Source organism: Macrobrachium nipponense, chromosome 21 (genome assembly GCF_015104395.2).
Source record: "Macrobrachium nipponense isolate FS-2020 chromosome 21, ASM1510439v2, whole genome shotgun sequence".
Taxonomy (NCBI): Eukaryota; Metazoa; Arthropoda; class Malacostraca; order Decapoda; family Palaemonidae; genus Macrobrachium; species Macrobrachium nipponense.
Genome location: NC_087212.1, coordinates 18,105,444 through 18,131,650, shown reverse-complemented (window position 1 = coordinate 18,131,650; position 26,207 = coordinate 18,105,444). Strand labels below are relative to the sequence as shown.

Sequence of the window (26,207 nt, the reverse complement as noted above, 5' to 3'; positions counted from 1 at the left end):
TCGATCAAGCTTGGCAGGAGGTTTCGAGGTGAACCTTGAATTCTTTGTGGAGGAAACTCTGGCCTGATGCCATATCCGCCCGAGACTTCGAGGGATTCAATGTAGGCGAAGCTGATGCAGATTCAGAAACAGTTGACGATCCTGAAACCGTTTCGTAACCAGATCTTGACGAGATCATTGCACTCGGCAAGTCCATGGGGTTGGTCATCGACGAGGACGACATCATTAACCTTCTTGAGGAGCACCAAGAGGAGCTTACGACGGATGACCTGAAGGAGTTGGAGGCCATGCTACATAACGTCATTCAAGAAGAGTTCTCTAGCAGCGGCGAGGAGGAGGAGGAGGACCCTATGACAATGGCAAAAATTAAGGATGCTCTAGCTGCTTTTCATAAAGTGCAATCATTTGTAGAAAAGAGACACCCCGAAAAGGCTTACACAGGTCGTATGCTTGCGCAGTTCGATGACGTTTGCCTGAGTCGTTTCAGGAACATTGTCAAAAGCAGGCAGAAGCAATCTTCCTTGGATAGTTATTTTTTAAAGAGGCCTTTAGTTAGCAAACAGGAAGATCCAGGTGATATGAAAAAACAAAGTTGAAAGTGTTGAAGAAATTGAAATTTTGTATAAAAAAAAAAAATGCAAAGTATAAAAAAGTAAAAAAAAAAAAAAATTAAAAAAAAAAAAAATTAAATTATTTTTTTTTTTTTTAATTTTAAGGCTTACACAGGTCGTATAAAGAGGCCTTTAGTAGTAGTTAGCTAACAGGAAGATCCAAGTGATATGAAAAAACAAAGTTAAAAGTGTTGAAGAAATTGGAATTTTGTATTTAAAAAAAAAATGTAAAGTATAAAAAAGTAAAAAAATAAATGTAAAGTATAAAAAAGTAAAAAAAAAAAATTTTAATTTTAAGTTTTTCATAATGTTTAGTGTTAATGTTTTCTGCCGTTTTTTAGTGTGCTTTGTAAAGTTAAGTGTTCATGTTGTCTGCCATTTGTCCTCCTCCTCTGTCGCCACTTTTGGAGATCGCCTCACTCGAAAGGTAAGGCTCCACATTTTACTACATATGTACGTACAGTATTTCTTGTACCATGTACACTAATACACTTTATTTACAGGTATAGTATAGTTTATGTTAGGTATGGAATGGTCCAAATTGTTGTACGTATTTCATTGTTTATTGGTCAATTTAGCTTTATTATAAAATTTACTGTGATGTTTTTGTAGGGGTTGGAACGAATTAGGCAATTTACATGTAAAACGTGGTTCGAGATACGAAAAAATCAGGTTACGAAAGCCGCTTCAGAATGGATTAATTTCGTATCCTGAGGCACTACTGTATGGTAATTTGTGGATATTTTTTATATAAAAGTATAGCAAATATGCAGATTTCCTGCAAATAATTGGTAGATATGGTTTATAGACAAATCCTCAAATATGTGAGTCCACGAATCACAAGAACGCCAAACTGGGTGTCCACTGTACTTGTAGTCGCCGGTTATTAATTGCCCTAAATATAGTTCTTGAATGTAATGCCATTCCACTAGAAGGTCAAAATTTTTGCATATATGTTTTACTTTCCGGGCGTAGGCTACGTGCAAGTCGTTGGTTAATAAGTGCCTTAAAGTTATTCTTGAATGTTGCATCATTCCTATAGGCCAAACTTTTGCTTTTAGGATTTGTTTACTGGCCATGGACTATCCGCAAGCCCCCGAAAAATAATTACCATAATGTAATTCTCAAATGTTACACCATTCTTTCAGGCCAAAACTTTTGCATTTATGATTTGCAGTTGATATTTAACTTTAAAAATAATCTTGAATGTTGTATCATTCCAAATAGGCAAAAATTTGCTTTTAGGATTTGTTTACCAACCATAGGCTATTCGCAAGTCGCTGGTAAATGTAATTACAGTGGGTCCACAGTAATCGCTGGGCATAGAGACCACAACCACCCACATAAAGCGAATATCAGTGTTATCACACTCCTAAAAAACACTTAGGCTGTAGCCCAACTGCTTACTTCAGTAGTTGAAACACCAAACATGCTCAACCTATAAAAATTCTTATAGGCTAACTGCCTATTTTAATAACAGTTCAAACACCAAATATAACTTGAACTATCATATGGGTACTCACCATTGATCTAGCCTAGCTAATGTTGATTAAAGGTGATACACTTAAATCAGTTTCCCCTATCATCAGATCTGCAAACAAAAGTATGTTGGCTAACAATTCCTCTTTATTTTCCTGATATGGCTGCTACACAAAACTACATCTATTTTGTGAATGATTACATGTATGACATAAAAATGACTTACTGTCCTGTAATATTAAGTAAAATTAATGTATAAACAGAGCAAAATACAGTAATCAAAGTGTATTTTTGTCTTTTGAAAAATGTTGGTCAGAATGTTTGCATTCTGTGAATCAGCGAGAGAGAGAGAGAGAGAGAGAGAGAGAGAGAGAGAGAGAGAGACGAGAGAGAGAAGAGAGAGAGAGAGAGAGGAGAGAGAGCATTGTGTTGTTTACATATGAAATTTGTATTTTGAATATTTTTATAATGATTAGAGATGAATCATCAAATGTGGTAAAATATTCTCTTGTACACTGTTATAATGTGTGATAATCATTGAGTCAAGTATGCACTAAACTTGTAATGAAGCACAGTTCAGTGAATAAGAGAAAGAATAAATAGATGGCAGCTGATACCTGCAGTAACAATTACAAATGTTGGAGACAATATGTTTTGTGTATATATATTATGATAGTAATTAGTCATTATTATAGTATATATTCTGTAAGTGAAATAGGTTTTATTGATATGCTACTTTTTTTCATTAAGAGAGAGAGAGAGAAAGAGGTGTTTTGTGATTTTGTGGGATTTTGATTTTACATTTTATCAATATTTTGCTGTTTACATAAATATTAATGTTTGAAAATTGGTAAATAATTTTTTATTTAAAAAATATATTTAGTCAGTCATGAAAATGAAATGAAAATGCAGTAATTAGTGAATGTTGCTCTATGAAAAAAAGTGCAAATTTGTTAATTTTCCAGCATATACTATTTGGAGATAAGCCCCACAGAAAAACAGTAAGTAATGTGTTTTATGTTGAGTTTAGAGCATTTATAAAATATGTGGGTAACTTGTAGAATGGTGTAACTGGTATTACATTGTGTACAATAGTACGTACATAAACGAGACTAGGTTTGGTGATGTCATGGCGATCTTCGTAAGTATTTTTATGTTAATATTTCATGAATGAATACTATACATTTATGATAAAATTATTTACTGTACTTACTACAGTACCCCACTGTGCTGTTAATGTAATCACAGCAAAAGAAAGTAATCATTGCATACTGTAAAGTGTATTTTTGTCTTTTGAAAAATGTTTTCCCCGAGGAATTATTCCTTGAATAGGCTTTTTAGTATGAAGATATGCCAATACTGTAATATATAATGTAAAAGTGATTTGATTACTTTTTACACCTTGTTGCCAATCAAAAACAACAGTACTACAATAATCTACAACAATCATTGTTTGTATGACTGTGTTGTTCGGATTAGTGATTTACATACTACCAAAATGATAATGAATTTCGAATTGAAATTTAATGTAATACTAAATGTTATCATTACAGTAATTGCTATTAACCCTCTTACGCCGAAGCGGTAAAAAAAAATTGTCTCCCGTGTGCCGGAGGTGTTTCAGAGTGAGCGCGGAAGCGGAAAAATTTTTTTTTTCAAAAAATCACAGCACGCTTAGTTTTCAAGATTAAGAGTTCATTTTTGGCTCCTTTTTTTTGTCATTGGCTGAAGTTTAGTATGCAACCATCAGAAATGAAAAAAATTATCATTATCATATATAAATAATGCAATATATGATAGCGCAAAAACAAAATTTCATATATAATTGTATTCAAATCGCGGTGCGCAAAACGGTTAAAGGTAACAAGTTACTTTTTTTTTTTGTAATTTACACTAAATTGCGATCTTTTTGGTATATAACACATTGTAAAACGATAAAAGCAACACAGAGAAAATATTATCACAAAATAATGCATGAATTCGTAACGTGCGGACGTAAACAAATATTTTTTTCAAAAATTCACCATAAATCTAAATATTGTCCTAGAGACTTCCAATTTCTTTCAAAATGAAGACAAATGATTGAATATTACTATACTGTAAGAGTATTAGCTTACAATTGCAGTTTTCGACCATATCTGACGAGTTAAAGTTGACCTAATGTCGAATTTTTTTATATATATATTATTTATATGCAATTATTTCGGAAATAAGAAAAGCTACAACCTTCAAATATTTTTCGTTTTATTCTACATGAAATTGCGCACATTTTCATATAAAACTCTATGAAATGCCTGATATGAAACGGAGCAAATATTCCGAAAATAGTACGTACGCATTTCGGAGATTTGTGGCGGAGAATCCGCGAGCGGAGGGAAGGAAAGATTTTTTTTTAAAATTCACCATAAATCTAAATATTTTGCTAGAGACTTCAAATTTGTTTCAAGATGAATAAAAATGACTGAATATTACTAGACTGTAAGAGTTTTAGCTTACAATTGTGTTTTTCGACCATTTCGGTAGAGTCAAAGTTGACCGAACGTGGTTTTTTTTCTATTTATTGTGATTTATATGCAAATATTTCAAAAATGAGAAAAGCTACAACCTTCAATTATTTTTGTTGTGTTCTACATAAAATTGCGCACATTTTCATATATAAAACTTTATGTAATGGCTAATTTAAAATGGTGCAAACATTACCACAATCGCACGTATGATTTTTTCGGAAGAGTTACCGCGCGGACGTAAAGAAAATGTTATTTTTTTCATAAATTCACCATAAATCGAAATATTGTGCTAGAGACTTCCAATTTGTTGCAAAATGAAGGTAAATGCTTGAATATTACTAGAATATAAACGTTTTAGCTTACAATTGCATTTTCGACCATTTCGGTAGAGTCAAAGTTGACCGAAGGTTGAAATTTTGTCAAATTATCGTTATTTATATGAAAATATCTCAAAACTGAAAAAAGCTACAACCATGGGTTGTTTTTAGTTGTATTGTGCATGAAATTGCGCACATTTCCATATACTATAAAACTTTATATAACGGCTAATTTTAAAATGGTGCAAACATTACCACAATCGCATGTATGATTTTTTTCGGAAGAGTTGCCGCGCGGACGTAAGGAAAAAGTTTTTTCATAAATTCACCATAAATCGAAATATTGTACTAGAGACTTCCAATTAGTTGCAAAATTAAGGTAAATGATTGAATATTACTAAAATATAAGAGTTTTAGCTTACAATTGCGTTTTTCGACCATTTCGGTAGAGTCAAAGTTGACCGAAGGTTGAAATTTTGGCAATTATCGTTATTTGTATGAAAATATCTCAAAACTGTTAAAAGCTACAATCATGAGTATTTTATTGTTGTATTCTACATAAAAATGTGCACATTTTCATATATAATACTTCATGTAACGGATAATTTACAATGGTACAAAAATTATGTCAAAGTGACGAAATAATTTTTGAGATGTCACAGATACTTTTTAGTGTGACAAGAAAGAAATTCGCGCCTGCGTAACGATTGTAAACAAAACAACACCTTGATCCGTGAACTCCCAGCATCCCCCAAGGCGCGTGATTCAAAAGTTTTAGGCTGGTAGGCCTATAAGTATCTTTCCGCAAATTTAAAAAAAAACTTTTATAAGTCGACGTAAAATACGTCCAGTCGGCACACGGGAGACAAATAATGTCGACGTAAAATACGTCCAGTCGGCGTAAGAGGGTTAACATTTCTGAAAGGTTACTGAACAATAAATGTCACTGTGAATGTAACCGTATAAGTCGATTTTTACATTTTATTTGCTGGCCACTCAGAGTTAAAAGTTGATTTCATTCATAGCACAGTGGTCCCCCCGTATTCGCGGGGGATGCGTACCAGACCCCCCCCTCCCCGTGAATAGATAGAACCCCTATAAAAATACTTAAAACCTCCTATTTCATTAGTTAAAGCTTAAGAAAGAACCACTAAAAATTTTCATACATTGTTTTTTTTAGTAGTTTTATCACAAAAAGTGCAAATTATGATGAAATTGATAAAAAAAAAAAAAAAAACAGAATTTGTGAGTATTTCTCATAGATAAATACCGCGAATAGGCGAATTTTCTGCGAATAATGCGTGGAAATGTTCCCGATAGAAATCCGCGAATGTGAGAGTCCACGAATCTGGAGAATGCAAATAAGGGGGTGTCCACTGTACATGGAAATATTCCTTGAATAGGCTATTTATTATGAAGATATTCCAGTATTATATGAGGTGAAAATTGTTTTATTACTTATCGTCAATTTATGTGATATGAATCTTTTCATGTATGTTGGTGGTTATGGCACCATGGCCGAGGCTTAGCCTACTAATACCTGTGATATAGACTGAAAATTGGTCCAAGGAAAAACTTGTGGCTAACTGATCCCGCGACTGCAGATCTGCGACTAAGCGATGACCACTGTAACTTAAAGTAATTCGTGAATGTTAAGACATTCTTATGGGCCAAACATTTGCAGTTATGCCAAAGCATTTTGTTTTATTCACCAAGCTTGGGTTGCTCATCACTTTCCTTTGCAGAGAACTGAAATGTTTGGAGAGATTCTACATCTTAGCTCCTACCCTCCAGCTTGCTTAGTGAACTGGAGCTCAAGCCACACGAGTCCATGGTGGGTTGCGTAATCGGTTACTGGATTTGATTACTTTGAATTCTTGAAAATTCTAGTAATGATTTGTTTTTTAGTATAATCGTTGATTTGTATATGAGATTTTATTCTTTTATCACTAATTAGAGAATAAAAGCTGTTTTACAATATTAGAGCCAGCTTGCTTTGATACTTTAATATAAAAACTACTTGTTGATTTAAAATTATCTTTTATTTTAGAAGGTACATATACATTTACATTATTTTGTAATGCATACATGTCTGAATATATGAAATGCTATTTCATATAGTATTTGTAAATGATATTTGTTTTACTCTTTTATCACTAATTAGAGAATAAAAGCAGTGTTTTACAATATTAGAGTCAGATTTGTTTTGATACTTTAATATAAAAATTACTTGTTGATTCAAGATTATCTTTTATTTTGGAAGGTACAAGTACATTTACGATATTTTAAAATACATACGTCTGAATATATGGAATGCTAATTTTATTCATACATTTAAAGTATAATTTGATGCCTAGATGCCAGATTTTCCTGTCGAGATATATAAGATAGCAATCGGTTACTGATCAATTATTTTCATGAAAGTAATCAGCAACCAAGATTACCAGAGGCTCTGACCTCTCATCTCCGGCCTGCTGCCTCTCACCTCCCACCTATCACCTCCCCCCTCTCGCCTCCCACACCTGACACCAATATTCTCCTACTAGCCCTCCTATCTTATTAATTTGCTTCCTTTGCCAACCTTTTATTTTGATTATAATGAATTTATCTGTGTAACAGTGAAGTGTTGTTCAGTGGAGGAGGTGGCTACTTGTCCCTTGATGCTCCTAGACAAAGGTCACTGTCCTGTTCCCGTGCACTTTGAAGACATACCAAAGGTCGAAGGGAGGTCGAGACGTTTTGCATATTGTTAGTTGTCCCCTCAGTTGAGCCTATTGTGGTTCCAGGTATCGACAGACAGCCACTTGAAAGGCGTCTTACGGGATGTTTGATGGAGGAAGTGACCCTCCCTCCTCCCCTCTGATTTACATTATGCATGAAAAAACAGAATGGGTAATTAGGTAAGTTGTTCCTTTTATTGCCCTTAGTGGACAGCACTGTATACCTACATTGAGCAATCGAAGCGCTACCCGTGAAATTTCAATTTAGGTTGCCATACGTGGAAAACCATCGCTATGTAATTACTGGGTAAGTATATACAAAACCTCACTTTATTATAAAAATTTCATTTTTCTAGGATTTTTCCTGAGTCCATCTTTTCAATCATTGGTCAGCCCCATAAGATCAATCTGCATTTAGGACTTATTAAATATATTTATTTATGCAAAGTTTGAGGAGGTAATTTGTATTAAAGAAAAAATGAGGGTTTTGTTACTTTGAACCACAGATTTTTCATTCGTGTGACCGTCAAAATTACATTTCTCTTATTTTCTCATCTTAGTAAACTATGGAGAACTGCTACTGAAGGCCTTATTCGAACACTGGCCAAGAACCTATCTCGCAGAAGAAAGTGAGAGTGGTGATGAAGGAGAAGGGGGTGTTGCAAATCACAATGGCCATACTCCGCGACCAGGCAACGAATATTTTAGCATTCCTCCTCATACACCTGTTATAATAAGGTACTGTATGGTTTTTGTTAGTTTGGTGTAATTGGTTTAATCTGGAATTTTTTATAACTTGGATAGTTTTTTCCACCCTGTATTTCTGTATAGTACAGTGTGACACTGAAGTACATAGCACTCACTTGTACAGTCAGGCCCAAATTTTGTTTGCATTTCAGTGTATAGTATATTCCAAAGTAGTTCTATGGAATGCTACAGAGCAGGTTGAAAATGTAGGAAAATGCAGGTGAGAAAACTTGAAATTGCAGTATAGACACTACCCTAATTTTGTATCATGATTTGTTCTTAAGTTGGTCTTTAATATGTACAGAGATCCCCCGTATTCGTGCACTCCGGATTCGTGGACTAACATATTTACTGATTTCTCTCTGGAACATATACCCCCATTATTCGTGGAAGATTTGCCCATTCCCGCTATTTTTCTCTGTGAAATATCCATAAATTCTTTTTTATCATAAAATTGAGTTTTAACTAACAAAATAGGCAGTTTCAGAAGTTTGTGGATTCTAGCTATTCGTGGGGGATTATGGTAAGCATCCCCGTGAATGTAGGGGAACACTGTATTGAATCATTTTTTTTATGTTTACATTCAAATTTTTCTCTGGTCACTTATTCTGCTAGTAAGAGCTGTTCCTACATGATATACAAACCCACAGTCCTTTATGCAAGGAATTACTTTCAGCGCAATCAATTTTTAGTAAATCATCTATTTTTCCTCCTCCTTGGATCATAAAGAAAACAAGAATATGCTTTCATCTTTTTAATTATCAAAAAGATATAACTATACTCTGAGTCACCATAAACAGCATATCTTGGAACATATTCAAAGGGAAGGACCTCACTATGCTATATATACTGATGGCTCTAAGTCTGCAATGGGGGCTGGCTGTGCTGCAGTTTCATCAGACAAAACAAGTCAGCTCTCATTACCTAGTGAAGCATCAGTATTTATTTCTGAACTATCAGCGATTTTATTGGCAATTGACATGGTTAAAGCAATTGAATATAAGATGAATCTCAAATTTATAATTTTTTCGTATTCAAGAAGTGCCATAGAAGCCCTCAAAGGTTACACACATAGAAATCAACTGATATTACAAATTAAAAGTTCCATAACCAATTATATTCTCGCGGGGTGAATATCAAAATATGCTAAATTCTGGCTCATGTTGGAGTTTTCAGTAATGAGAGAGCAGATGCTGCTGCTAAATTGGCCATACATTTACCTCAGCTCGGGCATTAAACTTTCTGACAAGGATTATGTAACCATACTTAAAAATTTTATGGCTAAAAAATGGCAGGAAATTTGGAATGATGAATTGGAAAACAATAAATTGAAATAAATAAAAATGATAGTTTCTTCATGGGAATTATCAAATCAAAATGACAAGAAAACTGAAATCATTTTAACGAGATTGCGTATTGGTCACATTGGTCACACAAGAATAACGCATGATTTTTTAATGTGTACACCTCATGACATAATTCCAAAGTGTAGTGAGAGTGATACAATTTTAAGTATTAAACATATTTTTACTGATTATAAATTTTTTAGAGGTAAAAGAATTTTATGTTTCGGTCAGAAAAGTACAGCACAGTCCCCAATTATGCAAGAATTTGGTTGATCCACGGCCTCGCAGAACTGGAAAATCACAGTTGTTCATGTACGAAACACACCTTCGGTCTTAACATTAGGGTAAATAACTTAGCACCAGCTGGAAACCTATAAAGTTAAAAAATTGTGTACGCAAGGGACTATTGGCATCTGTGCTTGGTCACGAGTCATGTGGAGCCACCCACATACCCCTCTTTAACTCGTGATCCTGTCAGTTATTTTCTTCCCCTTTAAGAGGGGACGTGCTTTGCTTCTGTCCTTTTAAAGCTGGTTTAGTTTGCCCCCCTGTTGTTTTGAATCTGTTGTGTGTGGAATATCTGGGTGCTAATGTGAACATGGAGCCTTCTCATGCTTCGAGATTTCCTAGATATCACAAGAAGCAGGTAATCGCCCAGGTAGTATCTTCGACGTTTTTGAGGTTGGAATACACACAGCATGTAGTAGGTCATAGGTGCAGAAACTCTTTAGATACAGTTAATTCGCTGCCGGTACTTTGGATTTTCACATATATCATATGGCTTGCCTATGAATCCAAAGCTTGGATGTATCAGGATGTGCTTTGGGAAGTAAATTTGACCAATTGTGCTCCTTTCCTGTGGGGGAGGGGTGCACATTGCCAGCTTGTTTTCATTCCTGATACGTAGGCAGAGTTGTGTGCGATCAGCGTTAGGCCTGTCAGGAGTACCAACCCAAGAAGAACAGTTAGTTTGCTATATGACGTTGCGCTTCCCTCCAGGGTCCCTCGCTATGGATGCCCCTTCTACCCTGATATACATTGAATGGCTGTTGAATGTGTCAACATCTGTAGAGAAGCAGATAGTACAACACCTCAGACTGTTGAGTTAGGTTGCTATACCTTCAGGAATAACAACAACCTTACACTTCTTGTCAAGTGCGGGTATCGCATTCAAGATGCTCAGTGACGTCATAAACATGGCGCCTGCCATGACATCACGTCACAGCTGCGGTCTACATGGAGACATGCTTCCATTTTGCTTCTTCGATGTACAGGAGTACTTTACAACTACTCTTTCGGATTTGGCGACATGCACATTGTTTTGAGAGAAATTGCAAGCGTTAGGAGAAATAACAAACATAATAGTAGAAAAGACGCAAGTCTTTCCTCTGTCTCCTTCCGCTTAGGTGTCAACAAGCTTAGGTGACGTTAACGCCAGTGCGTTCTCCTGCCAATCGTTGGAGAAAAGGGACTTTGTGGCTGATCCTCGGGCCAAGAAGGAAAGATTCTTCTCCATCTTTGAGCCAGGACTGTTACATCCCTATTATAAGAAAGCACAAGAAGTAGTTGTAAATATCGAACAAGTGACTGATGGAAGCTTGGCCTAGTGCGGCTGTGAAGAGTTGGAGAATGCTCGAATCAGGGACTTCGTGACAGATCCTCATGCCAAGAGAAGAAGAATAATTTCTTCTTCATCTTTGAACCAGGACTTTCACATCCTTGTAAAAAGTAAGAAGGCCACAGCAATTTGAGTCTCTTGGTCTTGGTAGCCAAAACCACTATCAAAATGGTGGCAGTCATGACGTAATGACAGCCTACTGCTGCCAACCTCTCGTCTTAGGTGGCATCAATATAATTACGCTTTCATTTCAGGAGCACGCATTTATGGAGAAATTTGAATTTTATCATAAGATAAGAGGCAATGCCGGTGTATGCTCCAGTTAAATTTTGGAATAAGGGTATGCTAATAGATCCCTGTGCCAAGTGGAGAAGAATTATTTCTTCTTAGTCTTCAAGCTGGGTACTGTCACATCCCTCCAAAGGTTGTCAACAGTCCAGTGATAGCCTAGACTGTGGCAACCATGACGGCCATAGAGCTATGATGGAGTATGGCGGCCATAAGAACTATGACGATCATGAAGACCATGAATTTTAACGAACGTATGAACTATGACGGCTGTGAGGAATATGACGGTTGTAAGGAATATGATGGTCGTAAGGGCACTGTCGGTCGTAGGAGGCGACTTTGTAAGCAGTGAGGGGCGTAGAAATCGTTAGTAAGAACTATGGGCACTGGTTATCGTTGTTGCCAATTTAGTGGAACTTTATACATACGCTGATGCCTTTGCAAACTGTTTCCAGAATTCTAGATTTATAGTAATGCAATGATAAAATTGCTCTCATATTTGTATATATTTTTATGTATATAGCGGGCCTTGAGAGAGGCTAGATATGTAAACGGAAATAATTGAGGGATTTCAAGAGGGAATTGCTTTAACTTACCGTAAACTGATAGTTATTATTAATTTCTTTAGAGGGAAGGTCGCCAGAAAACTCAGCTCGTTACTTTACAGATATTTATTTACAAAGAGGCCCGTGCTGGCCTGGAGGAAAGGTAAAGGATGGCTCCAACTTATGTCATTCAAGCTGATATTCATAAATTCGGGTAATGCACACTTGCGGGCAGAGAGATGGCACGTGACTCATGGAATCTGGAAAAGAATCCCAGATTAAACGAGATAAAAGGAAAAATGACTTCTTGCTTTGATTAAGGCTGATTAATTCTCTAACATTGGGGAAGGTAAACTCGAATGGTTCACTGAGGTATGCACGAAAGCTTGGTCTTTAACAAGTCACAAAGGGGAGCACGTGGCCCGATGAGGACAAAGGGCTTTTGATGTAGAAGGGGTAAAAATGAGAATTGAAAATGAATTTAGCAAGAGTCGTATGGTAGTAAAAGGTGCTGGGTTGAAGTTTACACTTTCAGACGTACCTTTATGTAATATTCAGTGTATCCTTGTAGAAGAATGCGGCCTGACCTCTGTTCAGGTCTGGGGTTCGTGTCCACCAGTACGCCGTGGGTAGGCCTAAGTTTGGGAGGCTGGCCGGCTGGACATCTGTCCTGGACTACCGACTGCAGTTGACTGAGGCAGAATTCAGGTGGGTTGCTTGGGGGTTGGAAGTCAGCTTAACCCCCCACGATCAAGGCAAATCCTGGAAAACAAGCATACAGCCAGCAGAGGGGTCATAGGAAAGAGAGCTTAAGGTATAGGTCTAAGAAGTACCAATCTGCCTACACCCTTCCCTTTTGAGATACGTCCCTACAGCTGATAAAAGAGACTTTTCCCCCAACTGGGGAATCCCCTATCTCTGGCTGGCGGGTTTTGGTTCCCGCGTTTCCTAAAAATCAGCTGATATTCTAAAGAAATGGCTGCCGTTTTCCAAATCAAATTATTTAATTGATATTTGGGTAGACGAACGATCTATACACGTCACAGCTCCCCCTGTTAAGAAGGCATTCACTCCCTTTCGGGCGTGAAGGTCTTGGCTTAAATAGATTGATCGTCTCGACTACCCAGTTCCCCTACTCTAACTTGAAGTCTGTAGAGCGGCGATACAGCTAACTACAGTGGCCTACCTAACGTATAGGCGGAGATGCTAAGTGTACTAACTTAATGGAGTAATGTAGTCTAGCCTAAGTAATAACTACGGGTTGTCTTGTGACGACAGTCTACTCTACCCCTAGATAAGGTTACTTGAAAATTCTACTTGCTACTAACCTAATGCCCTGGTACTAAATCACTAGCCTAACCTACTCAATACAGTTAAATGAAGACGCAGTCATTCCAGAGTGTGGTACGCACAGCAGCAGTTTAGCGACGGAATTGTTAAAATACATAATGAGAGGTAATGATGCGTGGGGATGATGAGTGGTTAATTGACCAGGAGGGAAATGCAATGAGGTAATTATATTTAAGTGAGGGTTAGTATTACAATGGCTAGGGGTTAGAGGGTTAGTGCTACTGGCAGAGATCAGGCTGGCTACCTTCTCTGGGTAGGTGCCAGGATCATTCTGCAAATGAATGCGACACTGTACCTCGGGCACAGGTGTCAAGGAGAGCATGTGGCTCTTTTGTTAATATGTTAATGATTGGTTACGTCCCTTCTTCTTCTTCTTATTCCTCCAGGACCTGGCTATACCAGTCCTAGGAGTAGACGGAGGCACAGACTCTGGGGAAAGGCCAGAAACGCCGGCAGGAGCAGAGGCAGTGGTAGCCTGAGGGATTTCAGGAGAACACCCTACTTCGGTATCTGCAGCAACCGTCGTAGAGGTGGAACCTACTGCAGGGGAGGCCCTCACTTCGGCTGCTGCGACAGCCGTCGTAAGGGGAAAACTCCAGGCTGACTCCTGGTCGGGCAGTTCCTGGTTTTCCAGAGGAGGTATGAAGGTTAGGTCTGCCGGAGGTTCATCCTCGGGCGACAGTGGTGAGGGTGAAGAAGACTCATGGACTTTGGGTTGGCCATGAGCTGCGGTAAGCTCCATGCCTGTTGGAGGATCTCCTGTAGGAGGATCCTTGGTTAGGTTAGGCGCCGGCGCTAGCTCAGGGCCAGGCGCAGAGGTCAAGTTCGGTGGTGGCTCTACTTCCAGGCTGGACGGAGCTTGGCACTGCCCAGTGCTGCCAAGTGGCACTGGCAGAGAGTTGAGGTCAACTGGACCTGTGACGGGTACCGGAGGTGCAATACCTCTCAGCGTGCCCTTGGAAATGGGAGACAGAGGCTCCTGTCTCTTTTGGAAGGCTAAGCCTTGTGGAAAGTGGACATTGTCCGCTGCTGGTAGTCGGCTAGGGCACCTAGGCCAATTCGTGGAGTGCCCTATTACGTTGCAGGTTTTGCAACGGAACTGTGAATGGTCAATCTCCCTCCTTGGTAACGGGGGAGACTGTTGGTGGACGTACTTCCTGGAGGAAGTAGAATTTCGATGACTCCGTGCTTTGGAGTGATTTGATGTGGGGTTAGGACCCCTAGGCTTTTTGAACGGTGAGGGAGACTTCATGTCTTGCCCTAGGAGGAGGTCGTAACCTCCTGGAATGTAGCTTGCAACTGCAAGGGTACATACTCTGGAGAAACGAGGTCTGGTGACTCTCAATTGTACGGTCGGAAGGATCAGTTTAATGTGATTGATGCCTTCAATGGTTATCAGTCGACGTCTGTCAATATTAGCCCCTCGGGGGATTCGATCTTCCCATATCAGGGAGATTTGAGCGCCAGAGTCGTCGTAGGCTCTGACGTGGCTTGGCGGATAATGGCTTTGGAGGGGTGCGACTGTTATAGGGCCCTTAGCTGGGGGTCCTAGTGAAGAAGGATTGGTGACGGCCATTGCGATGGCAGGAATATGGTGGTTTGCGCACCCTCCATAGTTGGCAGACATGTGACCCTTGCGGCCACAGTCTCGGCAGAACGTGTTCCAGAACCTCTTCCGTGGCACTGGACGGTAAGGCCGAGATGGCCCCACAGGTTGCGAATCTGTGGAGTCACCAAGGCTGGCAGTGTGCTCTGGCACAGGTGAAGAGTCCTCTCTGGCAGTGATTTGAGGTAGGGAGGTTAAGGAATCCTCCGTTGAATCACCCTCGGAAACAAGTCCGGGGTTAACTGGTGGGCTTACCTCTTCCAAAGTGGAGGAGGTAGGCGGTAAAATGGTAAGAGGCTGAGATGATGCGGAAGAAACGTCTGGCTCTGACACTGGGTCAGGGCCAGGTTCACAAATAAAAGGGATGTCTGGGACATCAGAGGCACTAGCCTCTGAATCTAAAACGGATGATTGATTATGAGGCATGCTGCAGGGATCCGGTGCATCTGGTAGTGGGAGCTGCGTCCAGGGGAGATACGGCTTAAGTAAATCTCGGCCCAATATCACCTGATAAACATCATGAAATTGGTCAACTACGCCCAGGCGGCACAATGTGGTTTCCCTGGTCTCCTGGTCCAGAAAGGGCATTTCCACATTCAGAAAGACCGAAGGAACAGAATAGAGGTTACCGTCAATCCATTCAAACTGAATTTCTTCGTTCGTCTGGATTTTGGCACCCCTAGGCAATGCCTTTCTGGAAATAAGGGAGACCTGGGCTTCGGTGTCGGCCATGACTTGTACCCACTGATAGGCCGTAGGAGACTGTTCATCAGGCAGGGCTACATGGTAGCCTTGGAGAAGTTCACCCTGGAAGCTCTCCTCCCAAGGTAGAGACCGACTTGGGCACTGGTCGGAATCCACAGCATGCCCACGCACACAACAAGTGTGCAGAACCTCCGCAACCACCTCTTACCGGGAGTCCAGCTCATGGTCTGGGGCTTAGAAGCTAGCAGAGAGATTGCGTCATCTAGGAGAGCTAGCTCATGCTTTCTCTCTTCTTCTCTTTCCTTTCTCTCTGCTTCTCTGGCTTTCTCCTTTGCTTCTCTTTCTTCCTTTTCTTGCAGGCGCGCGGCAGCCTGCTGCGTCTTTATCCACTGGTCAAGTGCTGGTCCAGTGTAACCAGCCTCCTTGCCCAGAGTTATGAGGGCTCCGAGCTTCTCTAGCTCTCTGGCAAAGAAGTCGCGGGAAGCAGGGGAAGACATTTCCCTTAGGCTGCAGTAGAGGCTCGGAGGAAAATGAGAATAATGGCCAGGAAAGGGTACTGAATGGAATGGGAGTGCCTACTGTGGAAAGTAGCACTCACTTGGAAATGTGTTCTGCGACGTGGTAATGAAAAGTGAAAAGACTGGGTGCTCGGTGGCACTTTGTGACTGGCACCTTCTGATGAGGTGAAAAAATCGAATGAAGTGTGCGGCGCACGTCACACTTACGGGCGTTCCCAACTTGGGAGACGTTGGAATGGGCTACCTGTAGGTCCAATACAGGTGCACGGCACTTATGAGGAGGCGTTCCTTGGGCAGCACTAGTAGTGCTGGTATTGCGGCACTTTGGGGAGGCGTTCCCTTGGGATGGTCCGAAAGATCACTGATCCTCGTACACGGACATTAATGAATTGGGCGTTCCGTAAGGACGGACACGCAGGTTTATCAGCACTTAGGGCTGGTATTGCGGCGCTTCGGGAGGCGTTCCCTTTGTTGAGTGTTCCGAAGGATCACTGACCCTTGTACATGGACACACTAGTTACTTGGGCGTTCCGTAAGGACGGACACGCAGGTTTAATGGCTACCTGTACAGCCTGTACAGGTGCAATGGCCCTTAAGGAGGCGTTCCTTGGAGCACTGGTATCGTGCTGGTGTGTCCCGGACACTACATGCAGTATACTTAAATATACTGAAGTGAAATGGCACTGCTCATGGCAGAGTGTAATGGTGGAGGAGAGAAAGTAAAAGGTGGGAGTACTTCAGCAGCCAGTCGATGGACAGTGTCAAGAATTAGTGGCACTGTGAAATGGTAAGACCTGACGTGCACTGGTGGTGGCCAGTCCTAAACTGGTAACGACTTCCCTGTCTGGAAGTAATGAATTTGCGGTGGCACACTGTGCGGTTTGTGCTTGCGGTACACGCAAGTCTTTTGGGATAATGAACAAGACCACTCGGGCAACGACAGGTAATGGTAATTTTAGAAATGCTCAGTCCCTCGCTGAAGTACTCGATAAATAAATAAATGCTTGCAAACTGCAATGGACACATGCGCGTACATATCACGCTGTGTAAATGAAAGACACAAGAGACTAAAATAATGTTAATTCTGCATGCTATAATTAATGGTAAGATGTAGTACTCTTGGCTTCGTGAATACTGGGTTCTCTCTCTCTCTCTCTCTCTCTCTCTCTCTCTCTCTCTCTCTCTCTCTCTCTCTCTCTCTCGGAGAGGGTGGAAAATTATATATGAATGAACTCCCTTATATTTGAATTGAACTACTAATGTTAGTTTAATATGACGCAACTTGCGTTAAATGATTTACTTACGTTAATGTGAAATGAAAGAATTGCTTTGGATAACGTTTGATGAAAAAAGATAACGCGCTCGCGGTGAACGATGTTTACGTTAATGTTAGCGGCTTGCGCTTATGAAATGATTTGCGTTTTAATATGAAATTTACAAAGACGCGTTTTACGTTAACAATTCTTGCAAGTGACTCTACTTTTAAGATTTACGTTAACTTTACGTAAGGACAAGTGAAAAATTACGGTAAGGATTTGAAAACGATGTTAGCAAACAATTGTAAATGAGGTTACGTTAAGTGCGAAGTGAAATGAAACTTTGCTCAGCGAGCGAGTGAGTGAGCGATGCGAGGTGAAACACGGGAGCGAGCTGACCAGCGCGGGCGAATCAGCTGATTCTCTGTAAATGCGAAGGCAATTTACAACACAAAATTCTACTTTCTTATTCAAGGCGAATTACGTTAATTTCTCTGGCAGGACGATAGATACTAGTACCGAGATCGATATTATTTACGTTAAAACTTTGAGACTTACGTTACTTAGCTTAAATGGTTTAGATAATTCTGAAAGGGATAAAAACATGGCTGCCGCTGTGAGCAAAAACGAAGGCTGGTTGAGACCGCGCAGGCGCGAAAGCTTACTAAGCTGAGAGGTAAGCGGTTACCAACACTTGGAATGAAAACTAAGTTAAAAATGGATTCCCTAACATATCACAGACAAAAGAATTGTACACTTCTTTTGCCGTAACTATTAGTAAAACACTCCTAACTAGCTAGGCTTTCTAATACAGCAATAAACCCTGGCAAAGCACTTCCTAGTTTGATCTGGTCCTTTCTGGCATCTATCTGCACACGTGTTAGTGTGAGCTCCTACGAGGACAGCACAAAGTAACAGAGAATTCGCGGGGCAAATTGTTTGCTCGCCGCTAAAATAAAGCTCTGGCGCATTCGCCGTTACAATAATAAGATTTCTACCTACGCTCTTTTGACCACTTCAACAATAAAAATACTTAAACGTACCTTAAGCTAACATTGGTTATAGAATAATCATATTAATGAATGGAATACCTTACCGTGAGTCAGTGTCTCTTCTTTCCCTGCAAGTGTGCTTGATTTGCTTTTTGTAACATAATTTACAGTTTACGTTTTACAACGGATAACGCGATTTACAAGCTTTTTTTAAGCAAGCCCAGATTCGTGCTGGCAAGATTCGCCAATTTTACGTATATAGCGGGCCTTGAGAGAGGCTAGATACATAAACGGAAATAATTGAGGGATTTCAAGAGGGAATTGCTTTAACTTACCGTAAACTGATAGTTATTATTAATTTCTTTAGAGGGAAAGTCGCCAGAAAACTCAGCTCGTTACTTTACAGATATTTATTTACAAAGAGGCCCGTGCTGGCCTGGAGGAAAGGTAAAGGATGGCTCCAACTTATGTCATTCAAGCTGATTTTCATTAATTCGGGTAATGCACACTTGCGGGCAGAGAGACGGCACGTGACTCATGGAATCTGGAAAAGAATCCCAGATTAAACGAGATAAAAGGAAAATTGACTTCTTGCTTTGATTAAGGCTGATTAATTCTCTAACATTGGGGAAGGTAAACTCGAATGGTTCACTGAGGTATGCACGAAAGCTTGGTCTTTAACAAGTCACAAAGGGGAGCACGTGGCCCGATGAGGACAAAGGGCTTTTGATGTAGAAGGGGTAAAAATGAGAATTGAAAATGAATTTAGCAAGAGTCGTTGGTAGTAAAAGGTGCTGGGTTGAAGTTTACACTTTCAGACGTACCTTTATGCAATATTCAGTGTATCCTTGTAGAAGAATGCGGCCTGACCTCTGTTCAGGTCTGGGGTTCGTGTCCACCAGTACGCCGTGGGTAGGCCTAAGTTTGGGAGGCTGGCCGGCTGGACATCTGTCCTGGACTACCGACTGCAGTTGACTGAGGCAGAATTCAGGTGGGTTGCTTGGGGGTTGGAAGTCAGCTTAACCCCCCACGATCAAGGCAAATCCTGGAAAACAAGCATACAGCCAGCAGAGGGGTCATAGGAAAGAGAGCTTAAGGTATAGGTCTAAGAAGTACCAATCTGCCTACACCCTTCCCTTTTGAGATACGTCCCTACAGCTGATAAAAGAGACTTTTCCCCCAACTGGGGAATCCCCTATCTCTGGCTGGCGGGTTTTGGTTCCCGCGTTTCCTAAAAATCAGCTGATATTCTAAAGAAATGGCTGCCGTTTTCCAAATCAAATTATTTAATTGATATTTGGGTAGACGAACGATCTATACACGTCACAATATATTACAGATAGATACGCTAAATTCACTTATTTCCACGGTTTTATGTAAGCCTTATCCTAAGTTTGGAGGGTAAACACAAACCAATTGGTAACTGCTGGTTAATCATGAGAATGAGAACAGTCATAGTTTTACAATGCACGCAATGCTTGATGCCCTTAAGGTCCACACAGTGGTTAATGGGATGTGCCACCCTCTGATTTACATTCTAAAAGAAGTGAAGTTGCATCAGCCACATTGACCTGCTGTTTACCAGCGTTGGCACCCATCACAACCAGTCTATGAATTCTTCTAGTAATAACATCAGTCTGCATTGTGGGAATTAACAGACTTTGGGTTGACCCAAAACTTAAAACCTTTACAGGTAAGAAGAATTCCCTTGTTTTATATACTTTTTGGTATATAATCTGGTTTATTCCTATAAGAATATTGACCAAACGCTTCTACTCTTAGACAAGTAGTCGATAGGTATCCCATAAACTAAGATTCAGGGCAACTCATTGAGTGAGTTTCTGGAGTATATGACTTGAAGAAAACTTTCAAGTCGAAAGAAGGAGGTGGAACTTCTTTTTTCACCATTTTAGATAGCCAAGCCTAAGTAGTGTACTCGTAACCTATAATGCTATAGCCCAGCTAATCGAGTCATATATTTTAGCGTAACAAGTGGTTAAATTCATAGCTTACCCCAGCTACTATCTTGTTTAATCTGATTAGTAGTTCTTAGCTTAGACTGTCAGAACTAATTGGTTCAGGTATACATGTACCAACTTAGCCTAGCAAATGGTTGAGGTCCTAGCTTTCGAACCTGCATTTACTATCTTAGCTTAGTCTGAGTGGTACATTTCTTAGTTAGCTTTTGTAACTCCTGGGTTAGCTAGTTCTGTCATGCATGTCATACATGTCAACTTAGCCTAACAATGGGTTGTTGACTTAGCGAGAGAAGGGACCTAACTGCATTGGTGGCTTGGACCCACCTGTGTAAGCCAGGAATGACTAACTTCAGGTGCCAAGATCGATGTAGCTGTTCATCGAGACAAGACATCTGAAGCAGATAGGATGGGGTCCTCTGTGATGGTGCAGTCCTCTTCGTGAGGATCAATTACAGAGAAGATAGATGTGTAGCAAGATGTGGCAAGTTTGCGCCAGCTTTTCCTGCATTTAACTACACTCAATTTTTGCTCCCATTTGTGCAAATGAAAGTTCAGAAAAGAGCTGGTAAGAACAGTTAATCCTCCTCTCTTTTTTCCTTCTACTTCCTGCTTACACTGGAATGAACAAGAAATAAGAGGAATTGTATGGTGTCTACTCCTCAGAGTTTGAATCTGAGAGACTGTTTTTGGTTCAATCTTAGGATCTTACCAAACATATGTCAATCTGTTCAGGATTGATAGCACTGAGAAGTTTGAATGCCTCTCCAGTGCTACTGTTTTGGGAACAACCAGTTCGGCTCGAAGTGGTCGTCTTCGGTGTCTTGTTATCACCGTAGAAATCTCCCTTCTGAACAGCTTCACCTTTGCTCACTTCATTGTAGAATGAAGGTGGTCTGCTTCCAGTCCCTATTCTTGCCTCTCAAATGAAGAAGAATTAGGCTGGAGCGCAATTTACAGGAACCTACGAATATACTAGTATATTCTCCTAGTGACATGCTTCTGTTATCAGTTGCATTGTCCAAGTAATAGGCGCATATCTAAGTTAATTCTTCTGGTATGTGTCCGAGATGAATAGTGTCTTCTCTTGATTAACCTTAAACTCAGGACAGCCTTATGGGCCTCCCAAGAGTTTCTGGTTTTGATTTTGCCAACAATATCACAACATTTGCATTATCACCGAACAAGAGGGTTTCTTGCCCTCCCACTTCAGTTAAAATGCAGATGATCGAGTGAATCAGTTTTGTGCTCGATGGTTCTAGTCGAACACATTCCGTAATGGAATGCACTACCAGGCAACTCAGTATAAGGAGTCGAGCGAGTGGCAGAATACTGCTCTCTCTCTCTGAGATTCTGTCTGTCTAAGTATTTGTTAACCCTCTGTGGAGGGTTAAGTACCAATTTGAATCTGTCTGCCTGGCAATCACAGACTTGTGACTGGTTGACTCGGAATACTCAAATAGGGCCCATGTCTCGTGCTCCACATTTACTGTTGTGAGAATTTTCAGACAGAGATATCATTAGACTTATCATCTTTCTGTTCATCCCACGTTATAACAGAAGTCGGTAGCCTTGTCCTCTGTTCCAGCGCACCTGCCCATCGGTCGCTGGGATGACTCAGAATGATTTTCTTCAGACAATTTGAGTTTTGTCTTTAATATACATTTTCTATTTTGTAACGTGTTCAATTATTCTTTGTTCACCCTGAATTGAAAATGAATAACAGGAGACTTTGCCTATTCCCCGCCTGACTAGCTCTGCTTCCAGAGTAAATAGAAAATTCCTCCCTGATCCAACCCACAGTACAATCCCTGTGTTTTCATTACTGAAAGACTCCACCTTCATTGCAAGCTCCAACTTTCTTGCCGAGCATTAATGAAATAGCCAAGTAACTTTTTCAGTGTTCTGTAAAACAGCAGGGATTAGAGCCGTCTTCATTGGTTGGTGTCATCGACAGAACTTTTTCTATGATCAGAATCGTGAGAGTTTACTTCTCTTGATTCAACTGTGAAGACATACGTCCACATTCACTTAAGTCATTAATCCGTTCCGAGGTGGCCTTCGTAACCTGAGCTTTTTGTATCTTGAACCGCATTTTACATATACATAATTGCCTAATTCGTTCCAAGCCCAACAAAGACACACCAGTAAATTTTATAATGAAGCTAGATTGACCAATAAACAATGAAATACTACAACAATTTGGACCATTCAATACCTAACTTAATACGTACTACTAATATGTACTACATAGTACCTATAAATAAAGTGTATTAGTGTACATGGTATACAAGAAATACTGTACGTACATACTACATGTATGTAGTAAAATGTGGAACCTTACCTTTCGAGTGAGGCTATCTCCGAAAGTGGCGACAGAGGAGGAGGACAAATGACAGAAAACTTGTACATACGTACACTTAACTTTACAAAACACATTAAAAAATGTCAGGAAACATTGAGACTAAACTTTACAAAACACATTAACAAACGACACAAAACCTTAACACTTAACTTTACAAAAAACTTATAATAAATTTTTTTTTAATTTTTTTTTTATTTTTACATTTTTTACTTTTTTATACTTTACCTTTATTTTTTTATACAAAATTTCAATTTCTTCACCACTTTCAACTTTGTTTTTTGTATTATCACTTGGATCATCCTGTTTGCTTACTCCTACTAAAGGCCTCTTTAACCCTTAAACGCCGTGCCGGTATTTCCGAAAGTGTCTCCCGTATGCTGGCGGTGTTCACGAGTGAGCGCCGAAGCGAAAAAAAAGTTTTTTTCAAAAAATAACAGCTCGCTTAATTTTCAAGATTAAGAGTTCATTTTTGGCTCCTTTTTTTGTCATTGCCTGAAGTTTAGTATGCAACCATCAGAAATGAAAAAAATATCATTCATATATAAATATTGGAATATATGACAGCGGGAAAAAAATTTCATATAATATTGTAAACAAATCGTGCTGTGAGCAAAACGGTTAAAGCTAATTAGTTAATTATTTTTTCGTTGTATTGTACACAAAATTGTGATGATTTTGGTATATAACAAATTGTAAAACGATCAAAGCAACATAGAGAAAATGTTATCACAATATGATGCATGAATTTGTAACGCCCGGACGTAAAAACAAGCCGTTTTCAAAAATTCACCATAAATCAAAATATTGTGCTAGAGGCTTCTCGTTTGTTGCAAAATGAAGGTTATTGATTGAATATTACTAAACTGTAAGTGTTGTAGCTTACAATTGCAGTTTTCGACCATTTCGGTCGAGTTAAAGTTGACCAAAGGTCGAATTTTTTCTATTTATCGTTATTTATATGAAAATATTTCAAAACTGATAAAAGCTACAAGCATGGGTTATATTTTTGTTGTATTCTATATGAAATTGCGCACATTTCAATATATAAAATGGCTAATTTAACCCTTTAATGCCGATTGGACGTATTAAACGTCAATATAAATTGTCTGTTGGGTGCCGATTGGACTTATGGTACATCGATATAAAAAAAGTTTTATTTTAAAAATCGCGAAAAAATAGTTATAGGCCTACTAGGCAAAAACTTTTGAATCACGCGCCTTGGGGGATGCTGGGAGTTCACGGATCTAGGCGTTGTTTTGTTTACAATCGTTACCCAGGCGCGCAAGCGCGAATTTCTTTCTCCTCGCACTAAAAAGCATCAGCGACACATCTCAGAAATTATTTTGTCACTTTGACATAATTTTTGCGCCATTTTATATTAGCCGTTACATGGAGTATTATTATATATGAAAATGTGCGCAATTTCATGTAGAATACAACAAAAAACAACCCATGGTTATAGCTTTTATTAGTTTTGAAATATTTTCATATAAATAACGATAAGTGCCCAAAATTTCAATCTCCGGTCAACTTTGACTCTACCGAAATGGTCGAAAATCACAATTGTAAGCTAAAACTCTTATATTCTAGTAATACTCAATTATTTACCTTCATTTTGCAACAAATTGAAAGTCTCTAGCACAATATTTCGATTTATGGTGAATTTATGAAAAAAACTTTTTCCTTATGTCCGCGCGGTAACTCTTCCGAAAAAATCATAAATTTTTTTGTCAGATTGTCGTAAAGCTTGCACCATTTTAAGTTAGCCGTTACATAAAGTTTTATACATGGAAATGTGTGCAATTTCATGTAGAATACAACTAAAAACAACCCATGGTTGTAGCTCTTATCAGTTTTGAAATATTTTCATATAAATAACGATAAGTGCCAAAATATCAACCTTCGGTCAACTTTGACTCAACCGAAATGGTCAAAAAATGTAATTGTAAGCTAAAACTCTTGCATTCTAGTAATATTCAATCATTTACCTTTATTTTGCAACAAATTGGAAGTCTCTAGCACAATATTTTGATTTATGGTGAATTTATGAAAAAAAACATTTTCCTTACACCCCCTCGCGGTAACTCTTCCGAAAAAAATAATAAATTTTTTTGTCAGAATGTCGTAATCTTTGCACCCTTTTAAGTTAGCCGTTACATAAAGTTTTATATATGAAAATGTGCGCTATTTCATGTAGAATACAACTAAAAACAACCCATGGTTGTAGCTTTTATAAGTTTTGAAATATTTTTAAATAGATGACGATAAATGCCAAAATTTCAACCTTCAGTCAACTTTGACTCGACCGAAATGGTAAAAAAATGCAATGCAATTGTAAGCTAAAACTATTACATTCTAGTAATATATTATCATTTACCTTTATTTTGCAACAAATTGGAAGTCTGTAACACAATATTTCGATTTTTGGTAAATTTCTGAAATAAACTTTTTCCTTACATCCGCGCGGCAACTCTTCCGAAAAAATCGTCCGATTGTCGAAATGTTTGTACCATTTTAAATTAGCCGTTACATAAAGTTTTATATATGAAAATGTGCGCAATTTCATGTAGAAGTTCTGCCTAGATAAGATTTTAATGTAACAGTAGGACATAATGATGGGTCCTGTGGGAGAGGTACAATCTTCCATGAAGACCATCTGTTTTGTGGGTCTTCATTCTTTGCTAGGAATTTCCGATCTGGGGAGAGCAGAACTTCTCCTGACAGGAGGAAATCTATATGATTTGGTTCTCTAGAGAGAGCCGACAGTTCAGATATTCTGGTGCCCGAGGCCAGACTTATTAAAAATAATGTTTTCCTGAGAAGGGTTATATATGAGCATGATTCATTATCAGTATCTGAAGCCAACCTGAGTACATCGTTTAAAAACCAGAAGACTGTGTGAGGATGGTCCACCGGTCTCAGACGAGCACATGCTCGAGGGATAGACGAGAAGTACGAATCTGTCAAATCAATATTAAAGCCAAACTGAAATATCTTCCTTAAGGCAGATTTAGTCGTAGTAATTGTACTAGCAGCTAGGCCTTTTACGAACAGAGTTCTAAAGAATGAAATTGCCAGATTCGTAGTCATCTTCTGGACATCTGATTCTTTTAGAAAGATGGCCAACTTCCTTACTGCTGAATCATACTGCCTGAGTGTTGATTCTCTTTTGTCTGACTTCACGAACAGGATGTTTAGTGGGTCAATACTAGCATCCTTCTGTGCCGCAAACTTCACGAAGTCCTTAAAGTTAGGGCATTC

General features: G+C 39.2%; 1 protein-coding gene across 1 annotated transcript in view; it reads left to right on the top strand.

The window, feature by feature from the left end:
- LOC135197815 (WD repeat-containing protein 48-like) overlaps window positions 1-26,207 on the top strand; it is a 235,719-nt gene that overhangs the window by 164,688 nt on the left and 44,824 nt on the right. Inside the window, exon 12 of the mRNA XM_064224949.1 lies at window positions 8,195-8,372. Coding sequence (XP_064081019.1) covers window positions 8,195-8,372 — 178 coding nt within the window. The remainder of the gene's footprint in view (window positions 1-8,194; window positions 8,373-26,207) is intronic.